The 23,074-nt window shown below is 33.6% G+C and overlaps 3 protein-coding genes across 3 annotated transcripts; 2 read left to right on the forward strand and 1 right to left on the reverse strand.

The window, feature by feature from the left end:
- Nucleotides 1–319: 319 nt before the first annotated feature.
- LOC121119364 (poly [ADP-ribose] polymerase tankyrase-like) lies at nt 320–7,760 on the reverse strand. Its single transcript, XM_040714014.2, is given in 3 exon segments — nt 320–1,553; nt 1,556–7,416; nt 7,495–7,760. Coding segments are annotated over 2 exon segments (6,621 nt in total). The 5' UTR covers nt 7,415–7,416; nt 7,495–7,760; the 3' UTR covers nt 320–791.
- Nucleotides 7,761–13,775: 6,015 nt separating this feature from the next.
- LOC121119396 (poly [ADP-ribose] polymerase tankyrase) lies at nt 13,776–21,506 on the forward strand. The gene is made up of 2 exons (XM_071889640.1): nt 13,776–13,926; nt 13,989–21,506. Exon 2 carries the CDS (start codon nt 14,485–14,487, stop codon nt 17,446–17,448), a length of 2,964 nt encoding a protein of 987 aa, XP_071745741.1. The 5' UTR covers nt 13,776–13,926; nt 13,989–14,484; the 3' UTR covers nt 17,449–21,506.
- LOC139905629 (uncharacterized) lies at nt 17,519–20,723 on the forward strand. Its single transcript, XM_071889081.1, has 2 exons — nt 17,519–17,800; nt 17,862–20,723. The coding sequence occupies exons 1-2, from the start codon at nt 17,519–17,521 to the stop codon at nt 20,721–20,723; spliced, it is 3,144 nt and encodes a 1,047-aa protein (XP_071745182.1).
- Nucleotides 21,507–23,074: the final 1,568 nt, after the last annotated feature.

A 23,074-nucleotide genomic window follows, 5' to 3' on the forward strand; every position in this document is an offset into this window, starting at 1 on the left:
TTTTCCCACAAAATCTTTCACCATTCAATTAACAGTTCCATGATTGATTACTTAAATCACAAATGAGAGTTTTCAATGGACGATCAGATAAGTCCCTATCTCTGCGTTCATGATTCATCACATATTAAGAATAGATATTTCTTTTTAAGAATGAATTATTTAAAAAGTTCTAATAATGAGATTGCGTGGCGTGTGTCTATCCAGATGTTAAGTAATCCATGCTTAGGCATATCAACTTATAGAAGAAATTTGAATAAAAAATCGGTAATTGGCCGAAATATGTTTATTTTTTTCTTTTACTAAATTTTGTTCAAGATTGTTTTTGTATCGAGGTATTATATTTTTTAATTATGATTCCGAAAGCCAGCATTAAAAAAACATAATGCATAGGATATAAATTTAATTGAAAAAATATAATTGGTATCATTATATTAATATTCTTTAAATGACCTAACAATAGTCCAGAGTAGACATTTAACATAATTATTTTAAAGTAAATATTACAAATTAATCATACTATTAAAATAGTCATAGTAAACACATTACTAACTATATAAAAAGGCATTGACAATATCAATAGCCGAATACAACACATTTAATTTAATTCCCTTAAATATGGTATACTTCAGTAGCAAATCAGAAGTGAGCTACTGATCAATTATTATCCAAACAAAAAGATTGTCGTTACACCACCAATGTCGTATTAAAAAAAGACATTATGTTACCAATCTCATTCTTCTGACGTTTTAATTCACCTATTAGTACATTTCGATCAAACTATTGAATCCCAGTTAGTATAACACTTTAATCCTTACTAAATAGTCGGTAGATAGACGACTCTCTTCTTTAATAATAAACTCATTGTAGTTGAAACAACGATACTTGTTAGTAACATGCTCAGTTATTTTCCCCGTTGGTATACGAACACCGTTCCGTAAATACAACTCATCTCGAGACAAAGGCTCATAAAGACCAAGAATTGAAGTTGAATTAAATACATCTTTTGAATTTTCATTATTCTTTCTCCAATCATCCCGTTCAAACGTTTTTCCAAGAGCTGCTTTACAAAGAAACATATAAGAGTATCTACTATTTTGATCACAGTATCCGAAAGATTTGTCGTAAACATCTGCTGTGTAGATTCCTCTTCCAAATGTGTCACCGGATCGCTCCGCGTAAGGTGGATTAATAACTAATCCGCCATTAAGTATGCTTAATAAGTTGATACATTTCGTACCATGCCACAAGAGTTTTGGGGGTGCCCCTGAGAATTCATCAACTGCCATAGAGTTATTCCCCTTCCTGGAGACTTTAAATATTGCATCCACTTGGTGTTTATTTTTAGCACCATTGGATCTGTACATATATTTCAGTATAAAATTACTCATGTAATCGTCGGCTTTCATGGGAGTAAGTTCAACAGACAATGCATTATAAATATAATCCAAAGGATTTATTTCTTTCTTTCGGTATTGTGCGCCAAGTAGAACTCGCTCAGCAAATTCGAATTCCAACAAGTATGAGGTAATACGGATTTCAGATTGAGAACAAATTCCGTTAGTATTGGAACAATTTTAGTATTAGAAACATTTCTTTTCGGCATAAGATAGAAATATTCATTACTTTTATTTTGTATATCTGCATATATACCATGTAGACGTGTTTTAGACGGTTCATCATTAATATCTTTTAAACCCTTCTTCTCCAGTATTAGAGTCTGAATTTCTTCTAATAAAGTTTTAGCTTTCTGGATATTTGTTCTACTAATTTGACCAAATGGTATAACGTGATCATCGATCCCTAAGTTGTAATAAGCATTCTTGTACATAGCGACATTGGATATATGTTTTATAGAAGTTTGAACTTCTTCCGGAAGCTTAGAAGGTAAATCAGTCATCAAATCAAACATAATTTTAGGTCTAGATTTTTTAATGAATGATTTAATATCAAGTTGACGATACTTATTCAGTTTTGGAACAAATTCATGTCTATTCGACCAATCGTTCCCAGTTTTACTTTTGAAAATTTTCTCAAATTCGCAAATTGCTTGCTCGGGTCTTCCAAAGGGTGTATTTTGATAGTTACCAACATCTCCCCATCTTCCCCAGTTTGTGAAGAGAACATATAGTTCCTTCAGTTGATCTTTCCAGATTTGCATTCTATAAAAGTTATAAATGCCCCATTCTCCATGATCACCACAAATTTTGGATAAAAGAGCAGTATAGCCTTGAAATAAGAAACCAGATTTCAAAGTTAAACCAGTCACACTTCTAGGATTTTTATTATCGTCTAACTCGTCTCCTTTCTTATTTTCATCACATGACTTATTTGATAATATGTCAAACATAGCTTGGGCATCCTTGACGATGTTGTAGGGAAAGTTTGACTCCAAAAAATTGTGACTAACATGTGGAGGACATAAATCAACTTTAGTAAGTAATTTATAAACTTCGTTCAGTCTCATTTTTTCAGCAATATTAACCGCGGATACACTAGACATGTTTTGAGTATCCAAAAAATCAGTTCCGTTTTCTAACAAAAATTTAATAACCTCTACGTTATCATGTGATGCATCAAAAAGACTGTTTCTAAACAAAGCATGATGTCCTACATTATAGCCTTCAACATCTTTAGCCTGAATGTCCAATTTCATGATTTTCTGAAATTTTCTCTTCTTTGACAAAGGAGGAGTATTATTAAGATTGCTTCCAATATGAGAAATACTCGCATTCAAGAAATACTTAATGAAATCAAGATCATTTGATTTTACAGCAATCATGAGAGGCGTTCTTCCTTTTCCATCGCGCAAGTTGACATCCACTCCGTGTTCTAGTAATAAGTCAATCAACGATCTACACTTAAAATTAATTGCAATAATGAGAGGAGTAGTCAATTCCATGAGCTCAGAATTTCGAATATCTTCATAAGTCAAATTTACAGTAGACGGATGACTATCATTGTGCAAGTAATCGAATTTTTTGAAATTACAACACACATTAGGATCAGCTCCACGGCTTAAAAGCTCTTTGACCAGTACTAAAGAAGACTCCAACGGACACTTCCACAGAGTTGCAACCAAAGGCGTTCTCCCATTATTATCCTTTTCATTTATTATATGCTTGCTCTCAAAATAAGATAAAATTAGTTTCAAGATGTCGATATTGTTGGTAAGGCATCCATAATGAAGAACAGTACAACCAAAGATATCCTTATGTTGTAGCTTATTACCAGCCTTATACAGATGATTGAATATGAATTCAATAAGAAGATTATCCTTACTAGAATTTCCAACTACTTTTATCATGCTAGAAATTAAGTTCCGTTTGTTATCTACTAGCTCACAAAGCTTACTGTTGTCCAATTGTTTGAGTGTGAGCTTTTTGGCCAATTGCAGTTTATTGAGTTTAAATGCAACCTCCAATGCCTCAGCAATTCTCAATCCATGTTTTTCCATTCTCTCAAGAATAAGATACGATACGCCAAGCCAACCATTTAACAAAGAAAGTTGAAATAACGTCATTGGAAATTGTGATTTTGCAGGTTTCTTAAAGTGTGATGGAAGAAATTTAAATGCATTGGATTGATTGACATCTTTTTCGACTATTTGAGTTTCTGAGAATCCCATTAAAAATGGATTTATGTGTACTTTACAATTTACATTAGCTCCTTTTTGTAAGAGAGTTATAGTTGTGGCTTCATGCTTTCCAATAATTGCATAAGCCAATGGAGTGTTTCCAAATCGATCCATTCGATTGATATCTGCATTGTGATCAACTAAAAGCATACAACAAACCGTGGAACCTCTATAGGAAGCATAGTGAAGAGGACTTGAACCATTCTCGTCAACTGTATCCACTAATTTCCCTTGCATACCATCAATAGTCATAGAAACCACTTCTATGGGATCAATAGGTGATAAATTATTCCCCTTACCAGGAATAAACTTATACTCCGATCTAACACTTTTTTTAAAATAATTTTTGATAAAGGCGTAGTGAAGAGGAATTCGACCAAAACTGTCCTGTAGAACTGGATTAACACCACACTTGAACAGCAATGATTCAATTTCCAAATTAATGTTGAAATCATCCGTTGAGTTATTGATACTAAGATGTAAAGCATTAAAGCCATCAACAGTGGTATCATTTTGTAGTTTACATAAAGCAAGTATTTGCTCTAGTATGCCCATTCTGTCTGTGTTATTTCTATCATTGATAACTTTATCAACGGCTACAATGAAAATGGGATAAATTGGAAGTTTCGTGATTGGAAGTACGGCACCAGCTTTTAAAAGAGTGTTAAACATTTCCATATTTCCGGAAATAATTGTTTCAACTAGTGGATCACGACAACAAAGTCCTTGAGCATCTTTTCTGTCTTCTTCATACACCATAGGATTGAGCTCTTCATGAACAGCAAAAATATTTGCACCTTTAGCAATATAATTTTTAAACTCAACCATATTGTTACTACGAATCGACCTAATTAAACAAGTGATTCCGTCACAGTCAATCGCCTCAAAATCTTTGTCGTATTCACATAGAATTTCAAATGCAGGCTTAAAATATGAGTTCTCAGGATTTACCAGTGGTTCATTGTTGGCATTCAACAGTATAGAATGTGCGGATATTTCTCCGATTTGCTTATTTTTCTCAACAGATTTTCTTAAATTTGGCTCAAATTTCTTCAAGAAATTGCTGAGTATGTCTCTTGCCAATTCCCACAAACAATTATACGCACATATTGAGTAACCTTCAAAATCTTTATGGTTGATACTTGGAAAATTGGCATAGATGCGACATATGTCAAATAATAGGTTGCTATTATTTAGACGAAACTTCTCCATGTCTATAAGATTTTTGGCATCTAACAGAAATAAATAATCCATTAATTTCGTAAAAATTACTTTTTCTTCATTTATGTATTTTAGATTTATATTATAAATGAAGAGATTCAAAGTTTTCAAGGAATTATTGACCAAGGGTTTCATATTCGATACATCCGTTTTCATTGCATCCAAAAACTTGGATATTAAGTCGTAATTCTTTGGCTGGGAATAGTTTTTTCTTGATTTAAATAGATAGTCGATAGGTAAGTGTCCAAATTCATCAACCAAACATGAATTACAACCTTTTTCCAGCAAAAAGTCAAAAATTCGAAGTACGTTCCTCGTGGATGTTTCATCCAGATCCTTAACGTTACGGACTCTTGCGTCTAAATTTTCCGCAAGAAAGTGGAACACATTCTTATTCTCTACATCAGAGAGGCATGGATTAATCTTCAATTGATCGACTAAGTAAGTAGCATAAGAATACATTTCATCATTGCAAGTATGCTGAGACACGCGCAAGAGTTCCATCAGCAATGTCCTTCCTTTATCGTCTTGGAAATTAGTGCAAACACCAGGGATTTGAAGCATATATTGCCCCAGACCTAGATGACCTCTCAAAATAGCAATAGCTAAAGGAGATATTTTCCATTCGTTTACAGGATCCGGAACTGCTCCAGTTTCTAATAAGACGACAGCACAATGATACCAGCCATAAGCACATGCATAGTGCAAATTAGAATTTCCAGATGAATCTTTTCTATCAGGATCAGCCCCTAATTTAAGTAAATATGAGGCTACATTTGCGGCTCCATTCATCACTGCATGAGTCAATGCTGAACGCTTAAACTTGTCTAATGCCTCTACCTTTGCTTGACCATGTTCTACAAGGAACTTGACCATTTCCAAATTTCCCATTCCAGAAGCTAACATCAATGCAGTAAGTTTTCCATATTTGGTATTTAAAGGCTTGTCCACCCTAGCCTTATGTTTCAATAAAACTTTAAGGGATTTAAATTTACTGTCTACTGCAGCTAAATGAATTGGACACCAACTGTTTTTTAAAGCTCTATCTACGCCTCCAATTCCAACTTTACTATCAAACTCATTGTCTTTAGAAAGATTCAAGATAATGAATTCCATTGCTTTAACATTCTCTATATTGGAGGCTATGATAAGAGGAGTATAGCCTTCTTTGTCAGGAACTTCCAAACTTACTGACTTTGAAAATAGATATTTTAAAGCATCTATTCCTTTAGTACAAGCAGCTGCATAATGGATCAAAGACCTTTTATGACTATCTTCAATCCATAAATTGGATGACACAGATAGGAGTGATTTTAATACATTGACATTTGGGTTGAGACAAGCAAGATGAAGAGGGGTAATAGATTCATCACCCTTCTTGATTACACTAGTTTCCCTCATTCCTTTTGTTCCTCTCTTCCAATCTTTTGCTGTAAGTGCTTCTACGTGAAGATCTGTAAATTCTGATGATTTTATATGTTTCTTGAATAAATAGAGGGCAATTTTGAGATTGTCATTAAAAAAGGCTTTTGATATAACGGGCCAAAATTGAAATTTACGCACAACATTTTCTTCAATAAGAAACTCAACAAAATCAACACTTAATTTTTTAGATAGAATAAATGTATATAAGTCGGATTTTGATTTTGTATCATCTTTTGTTAGAGCATTATTTCCCTCTCTTCCACCCCGAGAAGCTTCAATTTGACGGATATTCTTAATACCAAGAGATCTGTAGTTGTAAATACCAGTAGATGTTGTTTCAATCATTTGAATAGGTGAGGGAGCTCTTGACTTGTTTGATGCTTCTTTAGAAACTAGGATTTTGATAGCGTCTCTATCTTCAGCCATAATAGCGTACATCATGGGAACCATGTCATTAGCAAGGGAGCGGCGAATCGTTAACGAGCTTACTTTTTCATTGTCATCAATCAACGATTTTAATAATTTCTTATCTTTGAGTAATATTGAACGAATGATAAGCCGACTATGGTGAGTGGTGGAAATGAAAGGGAAATCCATGGAACTGGACTCAAAAAAAGGATCTGAATCATAGACAGTGACATGGTCCCGAGGTTTGAGTCGCCAATTGGGATTCGTTTTATCTATCTTTACTTTGACTCTCTTGACTTTTGAAGATACTTTGCTTTTTTTAGTGGATTTCTTGTTGGATTGTTTTTCATTTTTGAATCGTTTAGGTTTGATGGGGGACTTTGTGTCCTCGTCTTGTTCTGGAATCTCCCCTAGTTCTTTAACAAATTTAGTACCGTAGTCTTTATTCTTCTTTAGCTCTGAGAGAGTCATGGAATAGGAATTTCCTTGAACTCGACTCATTTTGGATTTCCTTATGATGGAAGAAGCCGGGACTCTGTCCACAGAAGAGGTGAGAACCCATTCATTTTCCTTTGAGGCCTTCTTCTCGAGCCAGAGTACTTTAAGATCTTTCATTCCTTCATAGAAATGCTGATTACTTTTGCAGGTCCAAAATAGACTTCCATCATCTCCATGTATGATCAAAAAGGATCCTCTCGGATACACCAACTTCTTCGCTCCACCCATGACTAGATAAACAAATAAATTATTTGAAATAATACTGATACTCTTCAAAATTCTTCTAATTAATTAGAAATTATATTTACCTTAATAATAACCAAAGTTTTAACCAGATTCAAAATCAAGACTGATACTCACAGGCCCTGTCCTAATCAGCTTTATAGTTAAACGCCTCTTCGGTATTTGGAAGTGAAACATGCCCACGAGATTATTATTCCTTTTTTATGCATAACTCCCGCAAGTGAGTTATACTTATGCATAAATAATAACAAATTACTTAATGAGAATCACTATTTTCCTCCTAGAGAGTAGATATATTGCGCCCTTTCCTTCTTTATGCTACGTCACATACACTAGCTAGCTCTGTTTACATTTTTTACATATTGCGTGATTTTGAAAATAAGTTTCAAGCAGCTCAAAACGGTTATAATCTGAAAAGTGTGGTCGGAAAAACCATATTATTTTTCTTCTCACAATTTAAAAAAAATTTTCATTATCATTTATTAAAATACCATATAATATATGATATATGATTATCAATCATATATGGTTCGTCAATATTCAAACAATCTTGGAGAAAAAAAATCAAGAGTAGGAGAACATTTACTCTAGTATATCATTCTTAAACTATGTATGAAGTGTCCCCTAATATTTACGGATAGAGTATTTGCTAGAGAAACAATTCGGCTATCTAACTTATATTATCTTATAGTCATAGGGCTCAGCTTATTGTAAAACAAACTTAATTTATATTCTTTTTAACATAATTATAATTATTATGCGCATATTAATTTACAAAAAAAAACTTACCGAAAAAAAGGACGGGTACGTCTTAGTCCCAATTTACTTTTTTACTACATATATACATACTGGCCGAGTGGTCCATTAAAATATGGACACTATGAATTTTAAACTTCAACAAGGTATAATTTATTAATTAACAATAGGATAATAGGAAATAGGATAAAAAAAATTAATACTATAAATATATGTGTTTCTGAGCTTTAATAATTAATGTAGGCACCCATTGGATTGGAAAAAAAAAATAAACTGTGTGAAAGATTAAGAATTTATCTACATTAAATATAAATTGATTTCCCCAATTTAAGTAATAAACATCCAGCATTTACATAAATGAGTAAAAATTCGAGCAATTTTTCGCTCTTCCGAAATGGCGAGCGCGCTCCCGATCTCGCTCATTACTCCAAAGAATGAGCGCGCTCCCGCTTTCGCTCAAGAATTTAAAGCAGCGCTCGGAGTGGCGCTCTAAAGAGCGGCACTTAATAATGCTATGCTTCTAGCCAACCGTTTTGGTTACATTTATTTATCTCATGGTCGAATTTTCCCTTAATCCTATGATGGATACTGCCGACTGCATTGTTGAGTCTCTGTTCTTTCTTCCACTCCCACTTCAACCTTCCACTCTCCATCTTCGAATTTGACTACATAGTTTTCCCCACGAATACTCTTCGACCTCTCTTCGTTCTTCACCGACGCGCACGCTCGGAGCATTGCTCTTCTCTTGTCCACAATAGTCAATAACCTTGTACCTTCCCAGAATATAGTTGCCAATAATCACCTTCACTCCTTCAACTAACTTTTTTTTTATAAGACACTTCACCTCGTGTAACTGACCTCTAACCTCAATTGGTGCAATTGCTTCCTCACTGCAGTTCACAATGGATCCATCTACCGCCATCACCTTTCTCTTAGATGTGATGCCCTCTCCATCCCAAGCACTCGCCCTGATAATTGTCTGGGAACAACAGGTGTCAATCATTCCCCAAACGTATTTTCTTTTATTTTTATATCGGTCTTTGGAGTCATTACGCCTGTCTGGCTAATGGCATCGGCAGAACCCCCATGACGTTTCCCTGATTCCTTCTATAATTCTTTACCAGTTGTTTTACCTCCCCACAAGAATAACAACTCCTCCTTTAGGTAATTTTTTTTTGCGTACTGAAGAAGCTACTATCATTAGCTAACTTACTTGTCTTGTTGTCACGTAGCCACATCATAACAATGTCTTGAATGTATCCATTGGCTCTCTCATATGATTCTTCAGCTTGTGAGTGATGGGGCTCTCCATGCACAAGTTCACTTACACGACCCATGGACCGAGTTATATTCTAGACTATTAGAAGGGGTCATTAATGTTCATTGCTCAATGAAGCGATGGCCGATGGGTAAAGATCCACCTCTTAAATCTCATGTTCTTTTGCACAACCTATGGGCCTGGGTTATTATCAGATATTAAAAGGTGTCCTTGCTGCTCAGGGAAGCGGTGTTGGTGGATAAGGATCCACCTTTTAGACGAGTGGTTCACTTGCACAACCCGTGGGCCTGGGTATATTATAATATATTAGAAGAGGTTCTTGATACTCAGGATAGTGGTGGAGAGAGTTTTTCATCCCCCTTAGGGACCAGCTGTCCACTTGCACAATCTGTCGGCCGAAGTATATTTTTTGAAATAAAATTGAATATTTTGTTACAATTTCTTAACATATAATAGTTTGAGGGGAGATGATTTTTGTAATTGTTCCTTCTTGTATCCATTTAAATTCAATATCAAATGACAAATCCATCTTTAGAATTATATAGGAACGATTTATTGTATTCATCGTTACCCACGTTACTCTACACGTCGTTATCTGTATTGTACCATGCAACCTTTCATCCCAAAAAGAAACAGAAAAAAGGCCCAAAATCATCTGGTAGTTAGCCAAATATGTCAATCACACCAACCGCTATTTAAATCTTATACACTCGCAAACTATCACTGTCATATTATGTCTTCACCATTTTGAAAATAAATTACATATTATTAAAATCTACGTACTAATTTATTCGATACTGTATTATAATATTTGAGTAATAGAGTAGTTATGATGAGTTATATTATTTCTATGAAGAACGGAATTAGTTCGGTCCAACAAAAAATATAACGGTCTTAGACCGGTCTAGGATTTCCATACCGAAACCTAACAATAGTTCATTCACATTAACATGAATATTAATATGAGGGGCGTCTGCAGGGGTGGAGGCTTTAGGTCCCTCTTCAATTTCAAAAATACCACCAGAATTTGCATTATCGTGTTTCGAGGATACTTATCACGTGGACGACGACACCCCTTAGAGCAGGGGTTCCCAAAATATAACGGTCGCGACCCCCGGGGGTCGCGAGACACAGATGCGGGGTCGCGAAATGCATTCCAAAAAACAAATACAATTTTTTTTTTTTTTATTAAAAATTTTATGCAAGTATAGGCCTATTTTGAAATAAATTGCTACCCATATATGTGTGTATATGTATGAAATGTATAAAATAAAAGCACTCTATTTTGAAATAAATAATATTATATAGCTGCAGCCTAATAGCTTAAAAAGATATATTTTAGTTGACGAAATATTAAAACTAAACGTGAGAGCAGGTCGGACTGGAGGCGGACACAGAAACTCGGTACAAACCACCAGTAGCTTCTGCTCTGTTCAAGAAGCTGCGGCGCTGATCTCTGAGCAGCTGTGACCAGAGAGACTCTGTGTTTTCACTGTTTCAACTGTTAAGAAGCAGTCAGTCACTGATCGGCTGCTTCACGTGAACGAGCTCTGATCTCACTGTGTGCGTCTCTCTGGTCGAGTGAGCGGGGCACGTGGCCTGTGTGTGCGCGCGCTGTCTGAGAACAGACACGCACAAGCACGCACGCATAGTGCATGTGCGCGTGGCTGTGCGCAACATTATAATCCACCTCCAGTGTTGTTGGGGGTCGCCAGTCTCTGGCATTGTTATTTTGGGGGTCGCAGGCTGAAAAGTTTGGGAACCCCTGCCTTAGAGATTACTATCACCTATTGGAACGGAACGCTAAAATCTCATTTTTAGCGTTCAGCGTATATTGAATAAGTTATTAATTTTGTGTATTTATGAAGAAAAAAAAATTAAATAGCCATGACGTATGAAGGGAGAAGATAGAATCGACAGCTGACAACAAATATATGGGTTATTTTTGTGTTTGCGGTTAACGCCGTGTCTAAAAAGAAATGGAAATAATTACCCAAAATCAGTTAGTAGCTGTTAGCCAATTCTTTCCAGCTGTGGAATTACTATTACTCAAGAACAATAAATAGCCATTAAAATGTAAATGTTCACAGTTTAGCAAGAGTTCAATCAATCAACGTTCAGAACAGTGATAAGGGAGGGGGGCGTAAAAAGTAGGAAAATCGAGAGCTGATAACAAAATGTATTTTTATGTTAGTGAGTACCGCTGAGAGGAGAGTTGACAAAATATGCATTTGATCTGTTTAAGACAATTCGACCAAGACTTGATCAGATCATCGATCGTAGGAACACTGAGACATCCGTTTCAAAATGATTGATCCCTTTCTTTAAATATTTCTTCGCCTTCTAATTTATCTACCTATTTTTTTTTGTTGGGATTATTTTTGCCATAAATTTAAAACTACTAATTGAAGCATTTGATCTTATCATGAAATGAATCAATAATTTGTGAACAGTCAATAATTTCAATTTGGGGGATATAAAATTATCTGTTTCATTTTTCAAAATTGAATATAAACTGCCTACAAGAATTACAATCAAATGTATTTCTTCTACGAAATGTCCTTTCGTAGGCAATATTGACAGACAATGTCAATATGAAGAGTTAATTATACTTCTTGGAAAAAATATATATGTATATTTTGAATATTTTTTTTTTCGAATACCTTGATTCATTGAAAGGAAATCTCGTTAGTAATTTAACTATTTTTTGTATATTGAACATTAATAATTTCATCAACACCTCATCAGAAATTTTTCAAAATTAATTAAAGAAAAAAATGAATCCCCTTTTTTTCGAGTTATTTCCATCAATCATGAGTTCCTACCCATACCTGTGAATATATATTATTATTTAACTAAAACCCCCCACAAAGGGTTGAAAAATATGTAGGGGAGACCCTTATTTTTCTAATTAAAGAACGTAAAGAGAGAATGAAGTAGGAACATAAAAAAATATAAGGTACCTAACAATAATTCTCATTTTCACTGTTATAACATCTAACAATGTATATATTCTAAAATAAATCGTCAAAAAATATAGTATTTGACTTGTTCTCCTCTGTCTGAAACCGTTTCACACGGAGTCATTCCTCTTTTTACACAATGAATCATTTGGTAACTAGGCAACGCAAAGTTGAGGTCGTGACGTAAGAGAGAGAAAGAAGAGAACTAGAACAACAGGGAAAATTGAAATGAATATGAAACTCCCTCTTTTTTTTGCGTTTGACGGAAGTGCAAAATAATTGAAACTCTTTAACAGCTTACACATTTCAAAAAATAGTTAAATTTATTTTTATTGAAAGTTAAACCATTAAGTAATTATGAAGGACAGAATATGCGCTATATATTGTGAATTTAAGAAATTGTTATAATGCAACACATATATTATGTACATTATCTCACAATGGTTCATTAAAGACAATTTTTGCAAATGAGGGAGAGCTAGTCAATTTCTTTTCTAATACTGTCTCAAAAGTCTTCATACTGTAGTAACTACCTACTCAGCACTTTTTTAAATCAAATTGTGTTGTATCTCATTAGGTGAAGTTGACACAAATCATTAAAAGAGATCCAAAATGACAATAAGAGAAATGTGAAAATGGCAGCACTGGTAAATAAAAATAGTCACAAAAATTTAATTTGTTGGACAAAAATTAAAAAAGAAAAAAATAATAAATTATCTAGTAAAAAGCAAAAAATTCCTTAATTTGACGGGCTACAGTCCCTCTAACCCACCCCTGTTATTTTATAAAATAAAGATGTAACATATATGTCTGATCATTTATAGTAAAAGTTATATGGAAAGTAGTACTCAATCAAGAATACATACAAATAGACTTATTAACTAATCACAATAAAATATTAGAAGAAATCGGATCAAGGAACTTAAAATACAGTACAAAATGCATCAAAATTATTCAAATATGTTTTTCTCTTAAGAAAACAGTCAACTTCATGTAAATAAAAGAGTGTTTCGCTAGTTTTTTCTTCAAAATTTGAAACGGGAAAGAAAAAAATTAATAAAATACAATAAAACATTTAAATATTTTGCACTTTAGTCAAAATAAGCGTACGCCAAAATAAGATATGTCTACATCATGTTAATTGCAGTGTTCCCTGAAAATTGTTCTATCGATTATCATTGACTGTATAACCTACCTACCTATCGTATATTGACTATGATTGTAGTAGCTTAGATATGCGTAAATCATGAATCACATTAACAAAAACACGCAAAACTTGCCCTCTTTTTATCTCTAAACTACGTGGCGTATTCTTAATACCCACAGTTATTTTAAAGTTTTTATTGTTAGTCCTATAAAACTATTTGCTTTATTTTTACATGCCGGGAAGTAAAAATTTCTGCGTATATAAATATTATATAACTCTCGAGTAATGAAAATAATCCCTCAGTTGTATTTTTGCTCAGTCGTTGATTGAATTCAAAGATCATAATCTTAAGGTAAATATTAACAATTTCTGATTAATAAGAAATATTTTGAACAATATTATTTGTGTATCTAGTCATGGGTGGAGCGAAGAAGTTGGTGTATCCGAGAGGATCCTTTTTGATCATACATGGAGATGATGGAAGTCCATTTTGGATCTGCAAAAGTAATCAGCATTTCTATGAAGGAATGAAAGAGCTTAAAGTACTTTGGCTCGAGAAGAAGGCCTCAAAGGAAAATGAATGGGTTCTCACTTCTTCTGTGGACAGAGTCCCGGCTTCTTCCATCATAAGGAAATCCAAAATGAGTCGAGTTCAAGGGAATTCCTATTCCATGACTCTCTCAGAACTGAAGAAGAATACAAACTACGGTGTTGAATTTGCTAAAGAACTAGGGGGAGATTCCAGAACAAGACGAGGACACAAAGTCCCCCATCAAACCTAAACCATCCAAAAATAAAAAACAATCCAACAAGAAATCCACTATAAAAACCAAAGTATCTTCAAAAGTCAAGAGAGTCAAAGTAAAGATAGATAAAACGAATCCCAATTGGCGACTCAAACCTCGGGACTATGTCACTGTCTATGATTCAGATCCTTTTTTTGAGTCCAGTTCCATGGATTTCCCCTTTCATTTCCACCACTCACCATAGTCGGCTTATCATTCGTTCAATATTACTCAAAGATAAGAAATTATTAAAATCGTTGATTAATGACAATGAAAAAGTAAGCTCGTTAACGATTCGCCGCTCCCTTGCTAATGACATGGTTCCTATGATGTACGCTATTATGGCTGAAGATAGAGACGCTATCAAAATCCTAGTTTCTGAAGAAGCATCAAACAAGTCAAGAGCTCCCTCACCTATTCAAATGATTGAAACAACATCTACTGGTATTTACAACTATAGATCTCTTGGTATTAAGAATATCCGTCAAATTGAAGCTTCTCGGGGTGGAAGAGAGGGAAATAATGCTCTTACAAAAGATGATACAAAATCAAAATTCGACTTAAGTACATTTGCTCTATCTAAAAAATTAAGTGTTGATTTTTTTGAGTTTCTTATTGAAGAAAAAGTCGTGAGTGCTTATCTTTGGCCCGAGATATCAAAAGCCTTCTTTAGTGACAATCTCAAAATTGCCCTCTATTTATTCAAGAAACATATAAAAACATCAGAATTTACTGATCTTCACGTAGAAGCACTTACAGCAAAAGATTGGAAGAGAGGAACAAAAGGAATGAGGGAAACTAGTGTAATCAAGAAGGGTGATGAATCTATTACCCCTCTTCATCTTGCTTGTCTCAACCCAAATGTCAATGTATTAAAATCACTCCTATCTGTGTCATCCAATTTATGGATTGAAGATAGTCATAAAAGGTCTTTGATCCATTATGCAGCTGCTTGTACTAAAGGAATAGATGCTTTAAAATATCTATTTTCAAAGTCAGTAAGTTTGGAAGTTCCTGACAAAGAAGGCTATACTCCTCTTATCATAGCCTCCAATATAGAGAATGTTGAAGCAATGGAATTCATTATCTTGAATCTTTCTAAAGACAGTGAGTTTGATAGTAAAGTTGGAATTGGAGGCGTAGATAGAGCTTTAAAAAACAGTTGGTGTCCAATTCATTTAGCTGCAGTAGACAGTAAATTTAAACCCCTTAAAGTTTTATTGAAACATAAGGCTAGGGTGGACAAGCCTTTAAATACCAAATATGGAAAACTTACTGCATTGATGTTAGCTTCTGGAATGGGAAATTTGGAAATGGTCAAGTTCCTTGTAGAACATGGTCAAGCAAAGGTAGAGACATTAGACAAGTTTAAGCGTTCAGCATTGACTCATGCAGTGATGAATGGAGCCGCAAATGTAGCCTCATATTTACTTAAATTAGGGGCTGATCCTGATAGAAAAGATTCATCTGGAAATTCTAATTTGCACTATGCATGTGCTTATGGCTGGTATCATTGTGCTGTCGTCTTATTAGAAACTGGAGCAGTTCCTGATCCTGTAAACGAATGGAAAATATCTCCTACAGCTATTGCTTTTTTGAGAGGTCATCGAGGCCTGGGGGAATATATGCTTCAAATCCCTGGTGTTTGCACTAATTTCCAAGACGATAAAGGAAGAACATTGCTGATGGAACTCTTGCGCGTGTCTCCAGATACTTGCAATGACGAAATGTATTCTTATGTTACTTACTTAGTCGATAAATTGAAGATTAATCCATGCCTCTCTGATGTAGAGAATAAGAATGTGTTCCACTTTCTTGCTGAATATTTGGACGCTAAAGTCCGGTACGTTAATGACCTCGATGAAACATCCACGAGGAACGTACTTCGAATTTTTGACTTTTTACTGGAAAAAGGTTGTAATTCATGTTTGGTTGATGAATTTGGACACTTACCTATCGACTATCTATATAAATCAAGAAAAAACGATTTCCACCCAAAGAATTACGACTTAATATCCAAGTTTTTGGATGCAATGAAAACCGATGTATCGAATATGAATCCCTTGGTCAATAATTCCTTGAAAACTTTGAATCTCTTCATTAATAATATAAATCTAAAATACATAAATGAAGAAAAAGTAATTTTTACGAAATTAATGGATTATTTAATCCTGTTACATACGAAAAATCTTATAGACATGAAGAAGTTTCGTCTAAATAATAGCAACCTATTATTTGACATGTGCCACATCTATGCCAATTTTCCAAGTATCAACCATAAAGATTTTGAAGGTTACTCAATACGCGCGTATAATTGTTTGTGGGAATTGGCAAGAGACATACTCAGCAATTTATTGAAGAAATTTGAGCCAAATTTAAGAAAATCTGTTGAGAAAAATAAGCAAATCGGAGAAATATCCGCACATTCTATACTGTTGAATGCCAACAATGAACCACTAGTAAATCCTGAGAACTCATATTTTAAGCCTGCGTTTGAAATTCTATGTGAATACGACAAAGATTTTGAGGCGATTGACTGTGACGGAATCACTTGTTTAATTAGGTCGATTCGTAGTAACAATATGGTTGAGTTTAAAAATTATATTGCTAAAGGTGCAAATATTTTTGCTGTTCATGAAGAGCTCAATCCTATGGTTTATGAAGAAGACAGAAAAGATGCTCAAGGACTTTGTTGTCGTGATCCACTAGTTGAAACAATTATTTCCGGAAATATGGAAATGTTTAACACTCTTTTAAAAGCTGGTGCCGTACTTCCAATCACGAAACTTCCAATTTATCCCATTTTCATTGTAGCTGTTGATAAAGTTATCAATGATAGAAATAACACAGACAGAATGGGCGTACTAGAGCAAATACTTGCTTTATGTAAACTACAAAATGATACCACTGTTGATGGTTTTAATGCTTTACATCTTAGTATCAATAACTCAACGGATGATTTCAACATTAATTTGGAAATTGAATCATTGCTGTTCAAGTGTGGTGTTAATCCAGTTCTACAGGACAGTTTTGGTCGAATTCCTCTTCACTACGCCTTTATCAAAAATTATTTTAAAAAAAAGTGTTAGATCGGAGTATAAGTTTATTCCTGGTAAGGGGAATAATTTATCAACTATTGATCCCATAGAGGTTGTTTCTATGACTATTGATGGTATGCAAGGGAAATTAGTGGATACAGTTGACGAGAATGGGTCAAGTCCTCTTCACTATGCTTCCTATAGAGGTTCCACGGTTTGTTGTATGCTTTTAGTTGATCACAATGCAGATATCAATCGAATAGATCGATTTGGAAACACTCCATTAGCTTATGCAATTATTGGAAACCATGAAGCCACAACTATAACTCTCTTACAAAAAGGAGCTAATGTAAATTGTAAAGTACACATAAATCCATTTTTAATGGGATTCTCTGAAACTCAAGTAGTCAAAAAAAGATAATAATCAATCCAATGCATTTAAATTTCTTCCATCACACTTTAAGAAACCTGCAAAATCACAATTTCCAATGACGTTATTTCAACTTTCTTTGTTAAATGGTTGGCTTGGCGTATCGTATCTTATTCTTGAGAGAATGGAAAAACATGGATTGAGAATTGCTGAGGCATTGGAGGTTGCATTTAAACTCAATAAACTGCAATTGGCCAAAAAGCTCACACTCAAACAATTGGACAACAGTAAGCTTTGTGAGCTAGTAGATAACAAACGGAACTTAATTTCTAGCATGATAAAAGTAGTTGGAAATTCTAGTAAGGATAATGTTCTTATTGAATTCATATTCAATCATCTGTATAAGGCTGGTAATAAGCTACAACATAAGGATATCTTTGGTTGTACTGTTCTTCATTATGGATGCCTTACCAACAATATCGACATCTTGAAACTAATTTTATCTTATTTTGAGAGCAAGCATATAATAAATGAAAAGGATAATAATGGGAGAACGCCTTTGGTTGCAACTCTGTGGAAGTGTCAGTTGGAGTCTTCTTTAGTACTGGTCAAAGAGCTTTTAAGCCGTGGAGCTGATCCTAATGTGTGTTGTAATTTCAAAAAATTCGATTACTTGCACAATGATAGTCATCCGTCTACTGTAAATTTGACTTATGAAGATATTCGAAATTCTGAGCTCACGGAATTGACTACTCCTCTCATTATTGCAATTAATTTTAAGTGTAGATCGTTGATTGACTTATTACTAGAACACGGAGTGGATGTCAACTTGCGCGATGGAAAAGGAAGAACGCCTCTCATGATTGCTGTAAAATCAAATGATCTTGATTTCATTAAGTATTTCTTGAATGCGAGTATTTCTCATATTGGAAGCAATCTTAATAATACTCCTCCTTTGTCAAAGAAGAGAAAATTTCAGAAAATCATGAAATTGGACATTCAGGCTAAAGATGTTGAAGGCTATAATGTAGGACATCATGCTTTGTTTAGAAACAGTCTTTTTGATGCATCACATGATAACGTAGAGGTTATTAAATTTTTGTTAGAAAACGGAACTGATTTTTTGGACACTCAAAACATGGCTAGTGTATCCGCTGTTAATATTGCTGAAAAAATGAGACTGAACGAAGTTTATAAACTACTTACTAAAGTTGATTTATGTCCTCCACATGTTAATCACAATTTTTTGGAGTCAAACTTTCCCTACAACATCGTCAAGGATGCCCAAGCAATGTTTGACATATTATCAAAGAAGTCATGTGATGAAAATGAACAAAATGTGTTGATGGAGGTGGATGAGGAAGTTGATGCTAATTCCGACGATGATCAATCCTTTGATGAAAATTACAAAGAAAGTGATGATGAAGAAGGCAATGATATCAACATTGATGAGTGTGTGGAAAATCCCCGAATGGTACCTGGTTTAAGTTTAAAATCTGGATTCTTGTTTCAAGGCTATACTGCTCTTTTATCCAAAATTTGTGCTAATCATGGAGAATGGGGTATTTATAACTTTTATCGAATGCAAATCTGGAAGGATCAAGTGAAGGAATTATATGTTCTCTTCACAAACTGGGGAAGATGGGGAGATGTTGGTAACTATCAAAATACTCCCTTTGGAAGATCCGAGCAAGCAATTTGCGAATTTGAGAAAATTTTCAAAAGTAAAACTGGGAACGATTGGTCGAATAGACATGAATTTGTTCCGAAACTGAATAAGTATCGTCAACTTGATATTAAATCATTCATTAAAAAATCTAGACCTAAAATTATGTTTGATTTGAAGACTGATTTACCTTCTAAGCTTCCGGAAGAAGTTCAAACTTCTATAAAACATATATCCAATGTTACTATGTACAAGAATGCTTATTACAGCTTAGGGATCGATGATCACGTTATACCTTTTGGTCAAATTAGTAGAACAAATATCCAGAAAGCTAAAACTTTATTAGAAGAAATTCAGACTCTAATGCTGGAGAAGAAGGGTTTAAATGATATTAATGATGAACCGTCTAAAACACGTCTACATGATATATATGCAGATATACAAAATAAAAGTAATGAATATTTCTATCTCATGCCGAAAAGAAATGTTTCTAATACTAAAATTGTTCCAATACTAACGGAATTTGTTCTCCAATCTGAAATCCGTATTACCTCATACTTGTTGGAATTCGAATTTGCTGAGCGAGTTCTACTTGGCGCACAATACCGAAAGAAAGAAATAAATCCTTTGGATTATATTTATAATGCATTGTCTGTTGAACTTACTCCCATGAAAGCCGACGATTACATGAGTAATTTTATACCGAAATATATGTACAGATCCAATGGTGCTAAAAATAAACACCTAGTGGATGCAATATTTAAAGTCTCCAGGAAGGGGAATAACTCAATGGCAGTTGATGAATTCTTAGGGGCACCCCCAAAACTCTTGTGGCATGGTACGAAATGTATCAACTTATTAAGCATACTTAATGGCGGATTAGTTATTAATCCACCTTACGCGGAGCAATCCGGTGACACATTTGGAAGAGGAATCTACACAGCAGATGTTTACGACAAATCTTTCGGATACTGTGATCAAAATAGTAGATACTCGTATATGTTTCTTTGTAAAGCAGCTCTTGGAAAAACGTTTGAATGGGATGATTGGAGAATGAATTATGAAAATTTAAATGATATGTTTAATTCAACTAAAGTTTTTGGTTTTCATGAGCCTTTGTCTCGAGATGAGTTGCATTTACGGAACGGTGTTCGTATACCAACGGGGAAAATAACTGAGCATGTTACAAACAAGAATCGTTGTTCCAAATACAATGAGTTTATTATTAAAGAAGAGAGTCGACTATCTACGGACTATTTAGTAAGGATTAAAGTGTTAGACTCACCTTGATTCAATAGTTTTATGAATATTTATTAATATGTTCAATAAAACTTTAGAAAATGAGATTGTATTACTACAATCTTGTTGCTTGGATAATAATTGATCAGTGGCTCACTTCAGATTTGCTATTGAAGTTTACAATATTTAAGGCAATTCTATTAAATGTGTTGTATTCGGCTATGATATTGTCAATGTTTTTATTGTTATTAATGTGTACCATAACTATTTTAATGGTATGATTTATTTTAAAATAATTATGTTAAATGTCTACTCTGGACTGTTGTGGTATGTCATTTAAAGAATATTAATTTAATGATACTTATTATATTGTTTCAATTGAATTTATATCCTATGCATAATGTTTTATTAATGCTGGCTTTGGTAATAATAATTAAAAAATGTAATGCCTCAATACAAAAACAATCTTTAACAAAATTTATGAATAGGAAAAAATAAATATGTTTCGGTCAGTAATCGATTTTTTTCCAATTTTCTTGGATAGGTTGATATACTTAAGAATGTAAAATATAGTATGTAACCTTCACTTCATTTTGGGGGAAATTTTGGCCACAATATGTCCTTTCAAATAAATTATATCAATAATGAATGTATGAAATTGAATTTAACTATAGATCGTGCTACTTCCTCACTCCCGACATTGAAGAACAATTTATTGTGATAAGGTGGAAAATAATTACATATAGTGATCATAAATAATTAATTGTAAACATGCCCTCTGATCATATAGTGAGCTTTTTAAGTAATGGAACATAAATAAATTCAAAAAACCAACTATGTACAAGGATTATTTGAAGCAAACATCTTTTAGAATTTAATGATGTTCAAAACTTTTTTGGTATTGATTATTATGTAACGATTTAATTAAACTTAAGTATCTAAAAACAAATACTTTATTGATATGAAAATAGAATCAATAACAAGTTTAAGATTATGCATTTAATTTATCAATTGGACTATGCAATAATGATCTTTCTCTTGGCATATGTATAATGCTGTTGGTTTCAATAGTTATATTTCTAAATTTAAATTTCTTTCTACCAATGGAACTCAATTTGTCTAGAAGAACATACTTCAACAAAAATTACTGTTACTTTTTGATATTCTGAAGGAAGCGACTCTAACCAGGACTTGAGATAGGTGCTTGTAGAAGAGGGTGATAAGCGACTTATCATCGTTCCTCTGCATCTCTTCCATTAAAATTCCTTCCAAGTCTACTGTATTTCGTCTCCTAATATTCTTAAAAAACTCTTTATTGATTTGAGTCCATAAGTGTCATTGATGTACATAACAAACAATCAACTCATATAATATATGACACTGAGTCCATTTATAAGGCTGTATTATTTCTGTAATTCTAGACACTTCATCCTCGCTCTCGATTCCATTATTAATTGTGAGTCTCTTCTCTCATTGGAAAAAAGTAGAATACATGAATTTAATTTGGTATTCTTTTCTATATATATTTATTAGCAAAGCTGCAAAACATATTCAGTTCTCCTATTAACTACATTAGAGTCCGCACTATTTTTTAAATGAAATAGTATGAAGGTGCGCTATTAATGGGTGAATTTGGCATATCTAAGGGTTACAAAAATAGTTTTGGTTTTACTTTAAGTCTTATCAAAACTCGCCACGGTCATTTTAAATATTTGGTCTAATATTAGTGCGAGGTTGCGATAATATGTATTTTTGTATATGCCCCGAAGAAATTATCTGAACACAACAGCCCTCCCAAAAATTATTCACTAAGTAATGTCTAATCAAAATTTTATGTATACTAAATATTTTATTAATAATCGGCTATTTCTGTGTACATTTGTCATTGAAATTAAATTTTCTAAATTTATACAGAAGTTTATTGAACGATTTCACTTCACAGAATACTAGAAAGCCTTTTCTTCTGCCTAATTTTATGTTTTGAAACCCTTGATGTCAGGACGACTAGTCTTTCCACACTTTGAGAATGATTAGGGGTTTGATTTAATTATAAATTTCGCTTTCCTTGAGCTGTGAAAATTAGTTCTTCATTTGAATATTTTCCACGTGATGAATATGTCATAAATTATCAGTGGTCTTATAGCTTCAATAGAGTTATATTAGAAAATATGAATTTTACTGAGCATATTTTAAAAGTTAGTGAGTCGGAAGTCATTATATTTAAATATAATTCGATCGTGAAGATTTAGGATCTCTTTATCAGCATTCAATAAATAAATACCAATTAAATACTCCTAAATATCTAGGTACGATGTAAAAATGTAAGATTTTTGTTGACTACTCTCATTCGTCAAAGGATAATTAATAAGTGTCTTTGTTTCGTTCCAGAATGCTGTAGTAGT

The sequence above is a fragment of the Lepeophtheirus salmonis genome, chromosome 6 (assembly GCF_016086655.4).
Source record: "Lepeophtheirus salmonis chromosome 6, UVic_Lsal_1.4, whole genome shotgun sequence".
In the NCBI taxonomy this organism is placed as follows: Eukaryota; Metazoa; Arthropoda; class Copepoda; order Siphonostomatoida; family Caligidae; genus Lepeophtheirus; species Lepeophtheirus salmonis.